We start from the raw sequence: 18,742 nt of genomic DNA, 5'->3' as shown, positions 1-18,742 counted from the left end.
GTGTAGCCAACACAAACTAAGGACTCCTGTCCTGAGTTGTGTCCTGCCAGTCTCTAGTTCTGGGTGCCTCATCCTCTCTCTGACCTTGTCTGTGACCTGTGGTAGATCCCCATAGAGGCGTTTTTGGGGGTCTCAAGGTTCGGGGACCCCTAGGGACCCCCCAGGGACCCCCACATGGTAACTCTTTCATTTCTCTACCATTTTGGACGGGGGTGGGGTTGTTGGAATCGTGTCACCCCCGTGGGGGTGTTTTTGGGGGTATCAAGGTACCTATGTAGACTCACTTTTTGACGCTGCATCCAATGCACATATTGCTGTTGCTTTGCGACTTCTAGAAAGTGGTGAAATAGCAGACGGAAGGGGAAACACATAGTATAAAAATGAACATGTACTTATCTAGACTTACTTTTCGACGCTGAATCCAGATATCATAATGTCGAGACTGTCCGATCCCAGGAAAGTGGTAAAAAATGGCACCAAGGTTTTGTAAAAGTGTCACAAATGCACCAGGAAACGATATATTTCCAATGTTTTAAAATAATCAAGGGGTATGTATCCCCACTTACTTTTTCGACCCGATTCCAACGGTTGTGGTCTTATCTCTCTACAATGTCAGGAAGTGGGTGTAAACGCCTCCTATCGGTCCCTTGCCCTCGAAACATGTCTGGAAAAAAGTGAGACCATTTTCGGACTCAGCACGACAAGCTGAACACGCTGATATGTGGTTCCCAGCACACGGACTTACGGTTCGCTTAATTGGCTAGCGTTAGGGTTAGTTAGCTCGGGAACGATAGGTCCGTCAGCCAAATAATTCACATGGGCGCGTACAGCTCTCCAAGATCTACGCTCCGATAGGTCCGCCCTTCTCGTGCGACACCCGTAGCAAGAGTTCTCCAACTCTGACCTGTAATCCACAAGCTTTATAGACATGATAAACCTTAGAGTGTATTGAATGGTGAAATGCTAACCCTAATTTTGAGAACGTCAGGTCCGTGTGCGGGGAGACACATATTGGCGCGTTCGTCAAATCGATAGCTATGCGTGGATGTAAGGCACGCCCATTTTCGACCTTTGTGGGAGGAGCTATCGCGCTTTAAAGTCTAACCCTAGTTTTCTGAACCACATGACCGTGTGTGGAGAAACACATATCAGATTGTTCGTCCTGACAAGCTATATAACATACTAAAAGATGGGCCCCTAATATCCAATGGGTTTTGACTTAGAGGCCTTAGAAAGGCTAGAAAAATAACAAAACTTTCTTTTTCAACGGGACCAATTCCATTAAATCCAGCGTGAAAAGGTGAGTCAGACTAAGTAGTTTTTGTAAAAAAAAATATATATTTGTGTTTGTGGGGTCCAAAAAACGTGTCTAAAGTGTCGTAGAGACTTGAAATCAATTCCATTGGATTCCCCGTGCTTCAGACATAGATAAACACCCTTTGTTTTAGAAATATTGTTAGTTATTCCCTGTCGATTATAGCCTTAAAGGGCCTCGACGCCATACAAAGGTCATGGGCGTGACCTTTGATAGTTAGAAGTGTCGTAGCGACTCAGGACCAAGTTCATTGGATTCAGCTGGATGAGAAGAAGAAAACATTTGCCTGCTCTAAACAAACGGACACATTTTGGATTTTTAATTGATTTTAACGCGTTGGAGGCCACTAAAAATAAAAAAAAATAAGGATTCCTCTAAATACACTTCCCCCCTATGTCAAGTAAGGGAAATCTAATGGTGTTAGTTTTAACTGTCTAGAAGACTTAGAAATGGGTCAAATTGCTGTTTGAAAGTTAAAAAAAAATCATATTTTCTCGAATTTTAGTCATTTTGCTCCAAAACTCCTTCTACCCCCACTAAACCAATGGCGCTGAATCAGAATATGTAGGTTATATCTCAATCCGACAACTTTCTTTTTCAACGGGACCAATTCCATTAAATCCAGCGTGAAAAGGTGAGTCAGACTAAGTAGTTTTTGTAAAAAAAATAAATATATTTTTATTTTTTATTTTTTATTTTCTCAAATTTTAGTCATTTTGCTCCAAAACTCCTTCTACCCCCACTAAACCAATGGCGCTGAATCAGAAGTGCCTTAATTGGCCCCTAGTTGGCTAATTATAGAGTTCGCGTAGAAAACACGAAACACTAGGGTTGTGTGTTGTGTGCTAGGGTTGTGTGCTAGGGTTGTCTCTCTCTTCAAACATGATCTTCAAACATGATGTTACCATGTGGGGGTCCCTGGGGGGTCCCCGAACCTTGAGACCCCCGAAAACGCCCCCACGGGGGTGACACGATTCCAACAAACCCACCCTCGTCCAAAACGGTTGAGAAATGAAAGAGTTACCATGTGGAGGTCCCTGGGGGGGTCCCTGGGCGTCCCCAGGGGTCCCCGAACCTTGAGACCCCCAAAAACGCACCCAGGGGGGCGACACGATTCCAACGAACCCACCCTCGTCCAAAACGGTTGAGAAATGAAAGAGTTACCATGTGGGGGTCCCTGGGGGGGTCCCTGGGGGTCCCTAGGGGTCCCCGAACCTTGAGACCCCCAAAAACGCACCCACGGGGGTGACACGATTCCAACAAACCCACCCTCGTCCAAAACGGTTGAGAAATGAAAGAGTTACCATGTGGGGGTCCCTGGGGGGGTCCCTGGGGGTCCCTAGGGGTCCCCGAACCTTGAGACCCCCAAAAGCGCACCCAGGGGGGCGACACGATTCCAACGAACCCACCCCCGTCCAAAATGGTAGAGAAATGAAAGAGTTACCATGTGGGGGTCCCTGGGGGGTCCCTGGGGTCCCCGAACCTTGAGACCCCCAAAAACGCACCCACGGGGGTGACACGATTTCAACAAACCCACCCTCGTCCAAAACGGTTGAGAAATGAAAGAGTTACCATGTGGGGGTCCCTGGGGGGGTCCCTGGGGGTCCCTAGGGGTCCCCGAACCTTGAGACCCCCAAAAGCGCACCCAGGGGGGCGACACGATTCCAACGAACCCACCCCCGTCCAAAATGGTAGAGAAATGAAAGAGTTACCATGTGGGGGTCCCTGGGGGGTCCCTGGGGTCCCCGAACCTTGAGACCCCCAAAAACGCCCCCACGGGGGTGACACGATTCCAACAAACCCACCCTCGTCCAAAACGGTTGAGAAATGAAAGAGTTACCATGTGGAGGTCCCTGGGGGGGTCCCTGGGGGTCCCCAGGGGTCCCCGAACCTTGAGACCCCCAAAAACGCCCCCACGGGGGTGACACGATTCCAACAAACCCACCCTCGTCCAAAACGGTTGAGAAATGAAAGAGATCTTGTGTCACAGAAAATACTGCAAACCTTCAAAATAAAAAGGGCAAAAAGTAAGTAGTACAAAGTAAACAAGTTAAGGCTTAACATTTCTGGGGGTGCAATGCACCCTCTCATTTTAATCTGCTGGAGCAGCTGCTCCGTTTGCTCAATGGCTCAGGCGCCACTGCCGGTAGGCGCCCACCTCCTTGCTGGTCGTCAAGCACATCACGAATGGCAACACCCCGTCTTCTCTGTACCTAAAATAGTAAAAAAGAAGTCACAATTAAATAATGTAGGCCTAAACTAATTTCTCTCTCTCTTATCTTTTTATTAAACACACAAACATGTAAGGGACCTCCCGCTTCGAATGGGATCAGTGTATTGAAACGGGGAAAATCAGGTGCAATCAGGCCTTTCAATAGACTGAGTAGACGTCTACCCGTCTACTCAGGTGCTCAGTAGGTTGATTCCTTCCTATTGTGTAGGTTGATCTGTGCAGTTTAATGCATCGCATGCAGCTACTGGAGCGGTGCCATGTCGTTAGTCAGAAGGTTCCTTGTTCCGAAATTACTATCCCTATCTCTAATCCTAACCTAAACATAACCGCAAGCACGGGAGCAGTGCATGTTCGATGTTCGACGCGGTAGACACCACGGCTGCATTGAAAGGAATGATCACCTACTGAGCTCCAGTAGCTGCATGCGATGCATTAAACTGCACAGATCAACCTACACAATAGGAAGGAATCAACCTACTGAGCACCTGAGTAGACGGGTAGACGTCTACTCAGTCTATTGAAAGGCCTGATTGCACCTGATTTTCCCCGTTTCAATACACTGATCCCATTCGAAGCGGGAGAAGGGACGAGGCTTAGGCAACTTAGCTCTGTTAGTGTCTAGCCAAAATGCATGATTTTTCCGGAGGGAGCCATATGTAAAATACCGTAGAGTATTTTTTGTCAAATGTCAGGCTTGCATCACAAAGTGAACAATTCGGTACATTATGGTAGGCCTACTGCGATTATGAAACATTTAGACAACATTTGAACACTGATCATAAGTTATAATTACCTTCCGTGAATGGTCAAAAACTGGAAGTATGGTGCTGGACAGGATTTGAAAGTGCCATCGACGAAAATCTCAGGGCATCTGTGAAGCGACAGGAAAGGCTCTTCTGCCCAGGTCTGTGCCCACGGTCCGGCGATGTCCACGTCTCCGACCACGGCAGGAATGGCCGGTAAAAGTCGTCGTCTCATTCGTCTCATATTGGTGGAGACCGTGTAAAACTCAGGGAGCGCTAAGCGTGGCCTGTCCCGTGTCGCGGCCCGGACCGCCTCATCGTAGACGCGACGTACTGGTTTGGTTGGGTCTGCATGAATCAAGGCCTCAAGTCTGTCCCTAAAAGCAGTGTCATGAATCGCGTCATCTTTGGGCCCGTGATTGTGTCGAGGAGGTTGCGCCAACACATTGATAACGGCATTTCTTTCGTTGACGTCAAAAACATTGGTCTGCATAAAAACATTACATGTTTTTCGTGCACAGTGCCAAAATATTTTCTCTCCTCTTTGTTTGTTGCGTTGATACCTGTCCAGGATTAAGATTCGTCCACCGCGCGTGCCTGCCTGGATGTAAGCCATTGTGAAAAAAAAGTTTCTAATGAACATCACAGATCAGTACAGTATATATGGGCTAATGAGGCGTTTAGGGCGTATCCACATTATTTTGTTTGGAATTGTCCACGCCCGTAAGGGTTGGGGATAGGTGAGATGGTAGGCTAATTATTTGCAAAGATTGTTCATTTTATATCACAAGTTCAATTCATATTAATATAACGTCTAATTATTCTGGGAATTGCAATGTATATAATTACATGCAAATGTATTTGTCAAAAAATGATTACAGAGGATTTACCATGTTTAAAAATAAATAAAACAAATGATCTGGTACAGTGTTCCTTGATGAAGCTTGATTATACAAAGTAAAGACGAGTTGCAAATGGTCGCCTTGCAGGCCAAGCGGGCCGCCTCCTCTGGGCGTGTGATTTTCCCCTGTCGGATAATATTACTTTTATCCTCTATTTCAATATAGCCTGAATGCTTGAGCATTATGCTACTCTAACCTTCCAGGCATACAGTGCTGTGTTTTCATTTATGAGCTAACGTATGACATTTGCATGCAGTGATAAGTGATTAGGCCTATACCTATTGTCCAAAACATCGCACACATGTGCAGTTGCAGACACAACAGCTAGTAGGATGTCGTTCTTCCGTTTTATTCAAATTGAGAGAGAGAGAGGGAGGGAGGGAGAAAGAAATCAAATCAAATCAAACTTTATATAAAGCACGTTTTAAAACAACCAAGGTTGACCAAAGGGCGGCACAGATCAGTGGCAAAAAAAGACACAGGCAAGAAAACACACAATGCAAACAAGAATCACAATCGGAAATGTTGACATGATGCAGGGAGCAAATAAAAGCATGAAAGGTTAAAACAAACAAATAAATAACATTACATTGACCCAGGGATTAAAAGCCAGGGAGAAAAGATGAGTCTTAAGGTGAGACTTAAAAACATTTATAGACGGGGCAGATCTAATAAAGGGGGGAAAATAAAGGAGAGAGAGAGAGAGAGAGAGAGAGAGGCTACACCCCCCCCCCCCCCCCCCCCCTCACCTCATATCCCCAAGTTCAGTGTCTCAGACGTCCTGTGTGAACAGGAACACGGACTGTAGAAAAGAACAATATGGGTTCACACAGAGCTCGGCTCATCACAACCTAGTGAGCTTGCAGATCAGCTATTTTCAATGAACAGTGTTAACGTGGAGATCAATCAATAAAAAAACGCACCGGATCTATAGAGGTAGGCCTATTATATAGTTTGGCGCACGTTATATAGTTAGTTACTTAATTACTTCAATACGGTAGGCTACTGCGCTGGGGTCTGTGCATTAATCATCTTTCCATTATGTGTGGGGGTGTGTTCATATATATAATATCCCCGATAGTAAAACAAAATGAATTTATTCAGAGTCTACAAGTTGAATAGGCCTACTACGTTGAAATGGTCCATCAATAAGTCACACTTCTTAGAGCACCCCCCCCCCCCCCCCCCCACAGGAGGTGAGGGGGTGTCGGGTGGGTCACAACAATCATTACATTCCAAGACTGCCACCTACAACAGTGGCGCCTCTTGGAGCACCCCTTGGAGCACCCCCCCCCCCCCCCCCCCCCCCCCCACACACACACACACACACGCATCTCCCTCACTCCCCTCCCTCTCTCTCTTCCCCCCCCCCCCCCCTCTCTCTCTCTTCCTCCCCCCTCACACACACACACGCGCACGCACGCACGCACGCACGCACGCACGCACGCACGCACGCACGCACGCACGCACGCACGCAGATAGTGGGGTGGAAATAACAAGACAGGCAGTGGTCTGTATAGTAGTGCTTTTAATTGACATGGTATGTATTATGTCGCTATGAATCACGCTGGATTATAATTTCTTAACATCCCTATATTTTTCTCTCTTCCTATCTCCCCCTCTCTCTCTCACTCCCCCCTCTCTCTCTCTTCCTCTCCCCCTCTCTCTCTCACACACACACACACACACACACACACACACACACACACGCATCTCCCTCTCTCCCCCCTCTCTCTCGCTCTTCCTCCCCCCTCTCTCTCTCACACACGCACATCTCCCTCACTCTCCCCTCTCTCTCTCTCTCTTCCTCCCACCCTCTCTCTCACACGCGCACACCTCCCTCACTCTCCCCCCCCTCTCTCTCTCTCTTCCTCACACACACACACACACACACACACACACACACACACACACACACACACACACACACACACACACACACACACACACACACACACACACACACACACACACACACACCCTATGTTCATATATATAATATCCCCGATAGTAAAACAAAATTAATGTATTCATTGTCTACAAGTTGAATAGGCCTACTACGTTGAAATGGGCCATCAATAAGTCACACTTCTTAGAGCACCCCCTCCCCACAGGAGGTGAGGGGGTGTCGGGGTGGGTCACAACAATCATTCCATTCCAAGACTGCCACCTACAACAGTGGCGCCTCTTGGAGCACCACACACACACACACACACACACACACACACACACACACACACAAGTTGAATAGGCCTACTACGTTGAAATGGGCCAGCACCCCCCCCCCCCCCCCCCCACACACACACATGTCGTTATGAATCACGCTGGATTATCATTTCTTCACATCCCTATCTCTCTCTCTCTCTCTCTCCTCCTCCCCCCTCACACACACACGCACGCACGCATGCATGCACGCACGGACGCACGGACGCACGCAGATAGCGGGGTGGAAATAACGAGACAGGCAGTGGTCTGTATAGTAGTGCTTTTAATTGACATGGTATGTATTATGTCGCTATGAATCACGCTGGATTATAATTTATTCACATCCCTATATTCTTCTCTCTCCCCCCTCTCTCTCTCTCACTCCCCCCCTCTCTCTCTCTCTTCCTCCCCCCCCTCTCTCTCACACACACACACACACGCATCTCCCTCTTTCTCCCCCCTCTCTCTCTTCCTCCCCCCTCTCTCTCTCACACACACACACACACACGCACACACACGCATCTCCCTCACTCTCCCCCCCCCCCCCGTCTCTCTCCCCTCTCTCTCTCTCTCTTCCTCCCCCCCTCTCTCTCTCACACACACGCATCTCCCTCACTCTCCCCCCTCTCTCTCTCTTCCTCCCCCCTCTCTCTCACACACACACACACACACACACACACACATCTCCCTCACTCTCCCTCCCCTCCCCCTCTCTATTCCTCCCCCCCTCTCTCACACACACACACACACGCACACGCACACGCACACGCACACGCACACGCACACACACACACACACACGTGTGTGCGCCGCGCCCACACACGCACACTCACTTGCGTTGCCTCCGCACGCGCGCAGTCACTTGCGTTGCCGTTGCGCGCTGCACGCTCGGTCTCCCGTGTCGGACTATTGCCTCCCCCCTCTCTCTCTCACACACACACACACACACACACACACACACGCACACACACACACATGTGTGCGCCGCACGCACGCACACACGTGTGTGCGCCGCGCCCAAACACGCACGCACACTCACTTGCACCACATATTCCTACGTAGTAATGTCAAAGTTGACTCACCAGTCTCATCTTCCTGTTCATCTTTAATCTGTGGAGGTTGTGGTTCCTCCTGGACCAGACTGGATCTCCTCTCCTGTTGTTCTTCTTTAATCTGTGGAGGGTGTGGTTCCTCCTGGACCAGACTGGAACTCCTCTCCTGTTGTTCCACTTTAATCTGTGGAGGGTGTGGTTCCTCCTGGACCAGACTGGATCTCCTCTCCTGATGTTGTGGTTCCTCCTGGACCAGACTGGATCTCCTCTCCTGATGTTGTGGTTCCTCCTGGACCAGACTGGATCTCCTCTCCTCATATTCAGATGAAACCTCTTTACACACAGACAGAAGGAGGAGAGCGAAGGTAGCATCAGCAGAGCAACTCAAAGTGCTTTTGTCAACTCAAAGATGACATTTATTCTCCTATTTGTTTTGTCAGGATAACCATCGTTTTAAAAATGTCTCGAGTCTCTTCACAATGCCTCACAGAGCAAGGCGTTGTGAGTAGAGCCCGACATCGGTCTCACCGATGTATCCGTCATTTGTAGCCCCGATGCCGACATTATTTCACCGATGTGTTTTTCATTAATGTAACCTACACTTGTCTTTTAGAATGTAATACGCGCTCTTTCGGTTTGATATTAATTCATTTCTTACAGCTGCAGAGAATGGATTTAAAAAGGCACTCTGCACGCCGTGCCTCCGACTCTGGAGCCTAGGCTGCAGCAGAAAACCCTGCCCTGCGAGTGACTCTCATAAAGGGAAGTCCAGCTGTCATTCCGGACCCCTCGCCCTTAGAACTTTTACATGGTTGTGAAACTAGAGGACAATATCTCACTCCGGAGCGTGGAGCACATTTATGCCGGCCATGTCTCCTTGCTCACTGGGAGCGGAGGCATCCGATCTATGGCTGTGTATACAGGAATATATGTAATTTATGTATGATCACAGACATTCTAGGGCTAGTATAACTATAGACATGGTTCACATGACGCTCGTACTTCACGCGCGCCATGGCTTAACTTCCGCCTGTTTTACACGATCGCTACATTTACAGAGCAAACGTGTACATAAACATTCAGATTTCAAATTTAAAGTACTCACCACATGTGCCAGTAATTCACTGGTACAGCGATTAGCATTGCTGCATCCTGTGTTGTGTAATAAAAGGCATTTTTATCCGAGCTGTTTTTTTTGCCATTGGCTTTCAACTAGGGGCGACTGTGGCTCAGGAGGTAGAGCAGGTCGTCCAATGATCCATGGGTCGGCGGTTCGAATCCCGGCTCCTCCTGTCTACATGTCGAAGTGTCCTTGGGCAAGACACTGAACCCCAAATTGCTCCCGATGTGCTGGTTGGTACCTTGCATGGCTTCCGCCGCAATCGGTGTATGAATGGGTGAATGTAATGCACAATCTATGTAAAGCGCCTTGGATAAAGGCGCTATATAAATGCACCATTTACCATTAAACTACGCGCCCGTATAGGTCGGGAGGAGTGTGGCACTGGGTGTGTTCGATATAGGCACGCTGACTGCACTGCCAATACAGACAAATAGGCGAGTGCACTCTCGGTGTGCAACTGTGAATTTCCTAAACGAACCCTGTTTGAGAAAAGTAGTCGGTGCTCAGATAAAAATGCTTTTTATTAAACAACGTGGGATGCAGCAATGCTAATCACTGTACCAGCACATTTCTAACACCGGTGGCACATGTTGTGAGGACTTTATATTTGAAATCTGAATGTTTATGTAGGCCTACACGTTTTCCATGTAAATGTAGCGATCGCGTAAAACTGGCTTCAGTTGCGTCATGACATGTGTCCTTTATAATTTCTCCCCTTCAAAGTAAAAGCTCCTCTGCGGTGATTCTGGAACAGTGAATTGTAACTTGTATTTTATTTTGAAAGGCTCAGTGGGAGAGGAAGTAGGGTAGCCTGTTTAAGGTCTCTTGACATGCCTTTTAAGAACAATGTAAAATGTTTGGTGAGGCTGGGAAGGCATACTGTTTTTGACCTCATACTTACCCTACTTACTAGCATACTTATATGCACCCCAGGGCCCTCACCATGTGGAGTTAGAGGTTTGGATCCTCGAATGCCTCTACAACATGTTTCAGGGCTAGTATAACTATAGCTCTGGTCCATAGCTCTAATGCATTGCATTTTCAGTGCTCCCAGTGCTCCCACTAAGGAAAGTAGGCTTTCTAATGACACAACCCGCCTTTGTATTGGTGAGTAGCAAAAACGTTATTTTTATTTACGCTAAAGACGAGAGGCTGGTCTGCATTCATGCGAGCGGCGGAAGTCGAGAGTAAGGCCCTTTCCCAATTCCCCTTTTCTCCATGGCCCTTAGCCCTTCCCCTTGCTGATGCGTGTTCACGTGAGGAGGAAGGGTTATCTCAATTCTCTTTGGAGCGAGGGGTAGGGCCAAGGGCAAGGGATTGGATCCCCTTCAAACGAAGGGGATTCGCGACCAGACTTAAAACGGAGGGACATCACAGAGGGCGGAAGGCGGACGAGGTAAGACGCCTTTTCCGTCCTTTATTATGGAACTTATGGAAGAATATGATATTATTTGAATGTGTTAACAATCTGCATCGCCAAAAATATCGCAATCTCTAGCAAAGGTTAACGTTACCTCACTTGAACTAACGATATGCTACAGCGTTGCATTCATACAACGTTACGGTAACGTTACCCATTCATTTCGCATCGGCGCTTTATTATTTTTTATTTACTGCCGGTGCCCCGGTGGAACAACTCGGATGCAAACTACTATCTTAACTAGCAGGCATCAGTCCGACCCCCCAGACCCCGATATGTCAACATTCTGCAGTTTTGGAGCTCTTAAAAGCTGTGATGAAATAGCCTACTGTACCTACATAACGCTGTTGCTGCATAACGTTGGCTACTCGCTGCAGTGATAGCTGGTATGGTTTTATCATGACCAATGTTATGCTAATCCCCACAAGTTGCAAAAGTTACATAACTAATTAGCAATGGTGTCGAACTCCGTCCTAGCGATAGCGAGCCTGTGTGGGTCAAGACGACGGGCCTTGGCGTGCACAGGTGGGCCTTCGGTGGAGATGTAATGCAACACGCCATGTTTGGTGGAGGCAGATGAAAAAGTAGGCGTGGTTATGTCTGAGAACTCCCCGAGGAGGTGAGAAAAGTCATCAGCAGGCGAGAGTGCACTGGACAGCTTTGTCGGGGCAGTGTCACTGTGCTCACAAGGAAATGAGCTGAACGTTTCAGCATGGACGAGGCGTCGGTTCCTCACATCAACCAGAAGTTTATTGGCAAAAAAGAAATCAGCGCCCAAGGGGGGGTGGAGACTTCGGTCAGGTGAAACACTGACCAGCAAAACACACCGTCACAGTGCGTGTGCCAAAGGTGTGGATTGTGCTGCCATTGGCTGCCACAAGGGGGGGGCCGCGTGGCCCTATGCGAATGTCTGTGGCCGAAGCTGGCAAAGTACTCATGTGGGCGCCTGTATCACAAAGAAAACGACAACCGGAGATGGAGTCAGTGATAAACAGCAAGCCGCTGGTACGGCCGTCACCCACGGCTGCTAATAGGTGGCGGCCGGTGCGTTTCCCGACGCACTGAATGTACAGGGAGGAAGGCATTTCTTGGCTTTATTGCCAACCTTGGCATGGTAGAAACATAATCCTCCTGGCTGCTTTGCACGTCGGGGCATAGTGTTAGTGGCAGAGATGGAGTATGGCTGATACATATGGTCATCACTGCTGGAGACACTGGAGGCAGTAGTGGGCGTGGCCGCAAAACATTTCTTCCCAGCCGAGAAAAATGTATCTGCCTCTCTGGCCAGCAGACGAAAATCAGTAATAGCAGAATTTGCAAGTGCCAAACGAACCTGGTCTGGAAGCTGCTGCAGGAAGAGTTCCTTGAAAAGAAAACAAGGCTGATGGTCTCCCAGTAGAGCCAGCATGTGATCCATCAGCTCAGACGGCTTGCTGTCGCCGAGGCCGGGAAGCGAGAGGAGTTGGCGCGCACACTCGGATTCATTAAGTCCAAAAGTATCCAGTAAATGCGCCTTCAAAGTCCCGTATTTGTTCCTCGTCGGAGGACGTTCTAGTAGACTCACCACTCTCCCCGCAGTCGCGCTGGTAAGAGATGCCACCACATGATAAAATTTCGTTTCATCCCCTGTGATGTCTTTGATGGCGAATTGAGCCTCCGCCTGTGCGAACCACGCGCTTGCATTTCGTTCCCAAAATTCGGGCAATTTCAGTGAAGCTGACATGTTCAGTAAACTCTGGAAACGTCCAAGAGTATCGGGGTCACCAATGTAAGAGTGCCGGCGTAGGCAGAGAAGAGAAGGAGATATTTCTCAGATTGGAAAAGCCAACGATGGTGGCACTCCGTTTAATCAGAAAAGAAGAGAGAGAGACAACACTTGTCGCAGAGGTAAATACGTCAACACCTCGGAGGTGTGTTTCTGGACTTAAAGGTAACACACTGCATTGCATTATAATGAGGAACAATCATATTAAACGTGGGCAACAACGCAGTGAATTATTAATGTCATATACAACTGTTCTGTGTGTGCCTAGTCACCACAATATATTTATTTCATCATCATCTCTTCTCCCAAAATAGCCGATCTACAGCTTATAGCAGTGGTTTCCAAAGTGGGTTATGGGGACCCCCAGGGGTCCTTGAGAGTTCCAGGGGGTCCCCAGCTAAATGATAGTTTGGAACCAAATGGACCCATAAGGGTCCATTTGTACACTCTGAGTTAATTAACATTGATTTCACAATATAAATTGGGGGTCCCAGAGACAGAAATGCCATCAAATGGGGGTCCATGGACTAATGCATGTCACACTGGCGGTCCGTGACACTGCTAGATTCGTAAAAATCTATGGGGTCCCTGGCATATCTCTTCAAATGGGGGTCTGCGGGCTAATTGTCAATTTGCGGGTCCTTGACATGAAAAGGTTTGGGGACCACTAGCCTGTAGTGAACTTGCAGATCAGCTATTTTCTGAGAACAGGTTGTATATCAATATATCAATATCTACAAGGGGCGTTCAATATTTAGGGACGTTCCAATTCCTAGGGTGATGATTTATCTCCCTACCCCTTGACACTCATTATGTAGGGGCAAGGGGAAGGGGCAAGGGCTGAGGGGTAGGGGCAAGGGATGAGGGGTAGGGTTAAAAAAGGAATTGGGAAACATAGCTCTAAATGCAACGCATTAGAGCTATGGACCAGAGCTAGTATAACTACTGGTAAATGTAGTTCCGTCCAGCTAGCTTGATGCTACTTGTTGTAGCTAAGCTGGTGTTGTGGTCTACTAACCTGTAGTGTGTAGATCGATGTCCATATCAAAATCAATGTCCAGGAGTTTGTTTTGTGTCTCCAGCAGAGTTTCTAGCGTCTCCATCTCTCTCTGGAAGAGGTTGACCATGAACTCACCCACCGCGCTGAGGCGCTCCAACACAAACACTCTGACGCTAAGCTCCACACTACAAACATCAGCAGCGCCAGGCTGCTGTTTGTCCACAACAAACAATATCTCCTCTCCCACCGACGCTAGCTGTTCATTTATCTTCAGCCGTACAGACTCCATTTGACGCTTTTGACCTCCTTTAGGAGACATTTCCACCCAGCTTTCTGTTCCTACTGTAATATAGAATGTGTAATAAAGGCACAAACATCAACAATTCCCGAGAGGCACGACAACATGTTTGACTTGTTCAACAAACAACGCCATCACCGTAATGGAAAACTAGACGCAGCGACGTGACGTGGTGCAAACAAGCACTGGGTCAAAGGTTTTCCACGCATGCGCAACAAAATAAACCAGGCACTGTTGCCTTAATGCCTTTCGCCTCCTGTTGGTGGGGTTGTGTAACTGTCACTGAATCATAGATAGATAGATAGATAGATAGATAGATAGATAGATAGATAGATAGATAGATAGATAGATAGATAGATAGATAGATAGATAGATAGATAGATGCATGCGTTTTGCAACTGCCTTCGAATCTTCAAATAGACGACTACACACCGCAACACTACAACCTCGTGTTGCGGTGTGACACGCTTTGAGCTTGTAGATCTGCTTTTTGCACTTTTGACAATTTGAATCCATGATGCATTGATATTAAAAGGAAACAGTACTTAATATTTTAACATTGATGCCGTCTGCCGTTACCGTCGCCGGATCTGGCTGCCAGGCTGCCGTGCCGTCCTGTTCCGTTTACCGTCCTGCTCCCGTCCACTAAAATGACTTCCAGTTTGCCATCTACTGCTTGCCTGATTCCATGTGAATGTAGCATTAGCCAGGGTCAGAGGTCAAAAGTCAGAACACAAAAGTTGTTCGACATCAGGAGACGCATATGTCTATCGAAGTTTTATTGTTGGCTCGGTCAAACGGTTCATGAGCTATGCCTGTTCAAAGTTTGCATTTTCGATTGAGTGCTATAGCGCCACCCTTTGGCCAATGGCCATGGGCTTTGCGTTCTCACCGTTTGGCATACCATATTGCCAAGTTTAACAAAACCCGACTGCACGGTTAAGCCAGAAATGCAATTTTGTTTTTAAGGGGCCAGGCACTTTGGGAGCGGCCCCTTAAAGACAGACAACTACAATAAGGGACCATAGGCCATTTAGCTTGGCCCCTTAATAACTGAACTGGAGACACCCCCAAAAAATCATGTTTGAACTAGGGACCCCCCCCAAAATAATATATATATTACATGACATGACATTATCAAAATGATTATTATCTTCTATATGATATCTTCTCCACATGAAAATGTTGGAAATTATTTTTTTTGTTCTTTCTTTCTTTCTTTCTTTCTTTCTTTCTTTCTTTCTTTCTTTCTTTTCAGGCTGGCATTGTGAGAGAAAGTCAACCGGACAAGTTGGTCATGGCATCGGAGCCAGAAGCAGCCCTCATCTGGTGTAGGCAGCTGCCCTCAGATGGTTTTGTTGATGACAACACGACAAGTAGTACCCTACTACTGGAACAACCTGGAACACAATACATTGTTGTCTGTTTTGGAGGTATGTTGTGCTATATTTTATTCATGCAGACTTATTCAATGACTCATATATAATAGTGTGTGTGTGTGTGTGTGTGTGTGTGTGTGTGTGTGTGTGTGTGTGTGTGTGTGTGTGTGTGTGTGTGTGTGTGTGTGTGTGTGTGTGTGTGTGTGTGTGTGTGTGTGTGTGTGTGCAAGCTGTACACATTCACTGTATTTACAGTATACTGCTAAATCCTTATCTTTAAATGTATGCAACGTCACTACATTTTTACTCTGTTTCATATTTTAATGCCTAACATTGTTGTCTTGCAGATGGTACCATTGACATCACGGTATATGAAGTATGTGTTGGAGGAGTCCTGAAAATGCTGCACAAGGCCTCTGCTAATGGTATGGGAGAGGAGCAGGTTGCAAAAAACTTTACAAGTTGCCTAACGTTTGGGGCATGGTTTTGATGGTTTCTTTGATGACAACACGACAAGTAGTACCCTACTACTGGAACAACCTGGAACACAATACATTGTTGTCTGTTTTGGAGGTATGTTGTGCTATATTTTATTCATGCAGACTTATTCAATGACTCATATATACTGTGTGTGTGTGTGTGTGTGTGTGTGTGTGTGTGTGTGTGTGTGTGTGTGTGTGTGTGTGTGTGTGTGTGTGTGTGTGTGTGTGTGTGTGTTTCATATTTTAATGCCTAACATTGTTGTCTTGCAGATGGTACCATTGACATCACGGTATATGAAGTATGTGTTGGAGGAGTCCTGAAAATGCTGCACAAGGCCTCTGCTAATGGTATGGGAGAGGAGCAGGTTGCAAAAAACTTTAAAAGTTGCCTAAAGGAAATATTCTCTTGTGATCTCTGGAATGAGTATGAACGTTGGTATGTAAAGTATGAAAGTAGAGCTCTAAAGAAACTCAACATGATCGATGACTTCTTAGTCTTTAAGGATGTGGATGATGATATAGAGATCCGCTGTCCTTACAACTTAGCTTACCTAGCTCATAAGAAGCAACCAATAGAGAAGTACTTCAAGAATGTGCAAGCTGTCAGCTGGGATGATGGGGTGATCACAATCTCAAGAGAAAAGAAGAGATCTTTCTTCAATGAAAGGTCTCAAAGAAATCTTTAAAAAGGATCTCAGCATTGACTACCTCTTGTTAGTGGGGAACACATTACAGAGCAGTTTGGTGCTCAGTGCAAAGTTATTTGCCCATGGTTGCCCCAGCAGGCTGTTTTGAAGGGAGCTGCCATGCTTGGAAGAACCCCTGACTCCCTGAGGTAATAGCATCACGGCAAAGTGTTGCCACCAAAATGTGGAAGCCCTACCAACAGTCATTTGCCACCAATATGTGGAACGCCCTACCAACAGTCTTTTGCCACCAACATGTGGAATTCCCTACCAACAGTCTTTTGCCACCAAAATGTGGAACGCCATACCGATACCAACAGTCACAAGTAAGACGCGCGAACTGAACTTTTTTAAGGTTTTCTTTTTAGTTCTTTTTTTTTGTTAGTTTTAAGTTAAGTTTTTTTTTAAGTTAAGTTGTTTGTGTGTGTGTGTGTATGTGCGTGTGTGCGTGCACGTGTGTTTGCAATAACAACAATTAGAATAAATGACATACTTTTTTAAGGTTTTTTTTATTTGTATTTTATTTTTTTATTTTTTTAAGATTTTTTTTAAGTTAAGTTTTTTTTTAAGTTAAGTTGTTTGTGTGTGTGTGTGTGTGTGTGTGTGTGTGTGTGCGCGTGTGTGCGTGCACGTGTGTTTTTGTGATACAGCTGCGCCCTCTGGTGGCGGGCAGGTGGTGTTACAGCGTGACACACACACAGACACACAGACAGACAGACAGACATGATCTGCTGGGTCTCATAGTAAATGCTCACTGCGTTCGCAATCACTGCGTTCGCAATTAAGACATGCAAATCCCTTGACTCCTTCAAAACCGCTCTCAAAGGGCACCTACGGACGACTGCAATTTGAAACTGACCCCGGTAAAATCTGAAACCCCAACCCACCCCCTTTTCCCCTCACTGTAGGCCCTTTTTCCCTTTTTCCCTCCATTATGATGATTTCCTGTTTTTTGCTATATAGAAGTGCTTCAGAATGGCGATTTGGTTAAAAGTGACAATTTAATTATTTTTGTGCCATCTACGTTTATAAACGTCCCCCCCCCCTGGGACCTATTTGTTCCATCTACGCGTACAGTAGCCTATAGCTTATGCGTAGACAACCGTTTACTACATATATGAACGTGCGTACGTCCGTCCGTCTGTTTACCTTTTAGCATTGCTCCGGCTAGTATGGAGCTCCTCCTTCCCCACCAGCGATGCGATTTTTAAATCCAGCTCCGTTGAGCCTCCATTATAACAGGATTTTCAAAGCGCTGTATCTCCAAAGGTTCGAGAGCTGTCCATGGTGCGCCGCCACGCACCCGACTCATAAATAATCTGTGAGTTTGTATCGCATCGCTGAGAAAATGTAGCTGGTCGTACTGCTAGCTAAAGGCTGTGAGCTAATGTGAGTGGTGTTGATGTCCTCCCGGAGGCCCCCTCCTTCCTGTTTATCCCGGAACGGAAACAAGCTCCGTAGAGTGGGAGCAGACGGGCGGCATATCGGCAGTGTGAGCATGCTAACACTAGATGGCGCTAAAGGAGTTAAGGACTTTTTTTCTGAATTTAGTAATATATTTGTAACCCTGTTATTATTTTGGGTTAATAAGAGTCATTTGAAATGTTTTCTTATTTGAATTATACAAGCAAAGACAATGTGAAGAGTTGTTTTCAGATGTTGATGTATTTGTTACATTTTTAATGTGAAAGGAAATGTACCTACCTTTTATATTACCTAAAGAAGTGTTTACAAAGCTGAAGTGTTTATTTTTTACCTGTGGGTTTATTGTTTTATATTTTCTGGGTTTTATTTTGTAGTATTTCTGTGATGTATTTCATTTACATTATTAATAATTTTGACATTATTCAACCCTGTAGAGACGCTGGGGCGAGGTCTGGAGGTCTCGTCATCGGAGCATCCCATTTTCATGCTGTAACTGTTTGTTCTCCTAAACTGTGAGTAAATCTCCCGCCAAGGACACCATCTTCTGGATGCACTAAACAGTCCTGCAACATGGGTGGGGTTTTGTTTTGTTTGTTTTTCATTAGATGCATGGGTTTATTTGATATTTAAAGGTTGAATTTGGAGGTATTTTATATTTTGTGTTTACATTTAAACACAAAATATACTAAAGCATTTAAAACCTATCCTGGTGTC

General features: G+C 46.4%; 1 protein-coding gene across 1 annotated transcript in view; it reads right to left on the bottom strand.

Moving 5' to 3' along the window:
• The window catches only part of LOC306919302 (uncharacterized protein), a 21,694-nt gene extending 7,842 nt beyond the window's left edge, over positions 1-13,852 (bottom strand). The window contains exons 1-2 of the mRNA XM_079532102.1: positions 13,777-13,852; positions 8,481-8,783 (exon numbers count right to left, since the gene is read on the bottom strand). Of these exons, the coding sequence (XP_079388228.1) occupies positions 8,481-8,783; positions 13,777-13,801 (328 nt within the window). The 5' untranslated portion in view covers positions 13,802-13,852. The remainder of the gene's footprint in view (positions 1-8,480; positions 8,784-13,776) is intronic.
• Positions 13,853-18,742: the final 4,890 nt, after the last annotated feature.

The sequence above is a fragment of the Electrona antarctica genome (assembly GCF_951216825.1).
Source record: "Electrona antarctica genome assembly, contig: scaffold_25, whole genome shotgun sequence".
In the NCBI taxonomy this organism is placed as follows: domain Eukaryota; kingdom Metazoa; phylum Chordata; class Actinopteri; order Myctophiformes; family Myctophidae; genus Electrona; species Electrona antarctica.
Note: the sequence above shows the minus strand (reverse complement) of the source record. Positions and strands in the feature narration are given on the sequence as shown.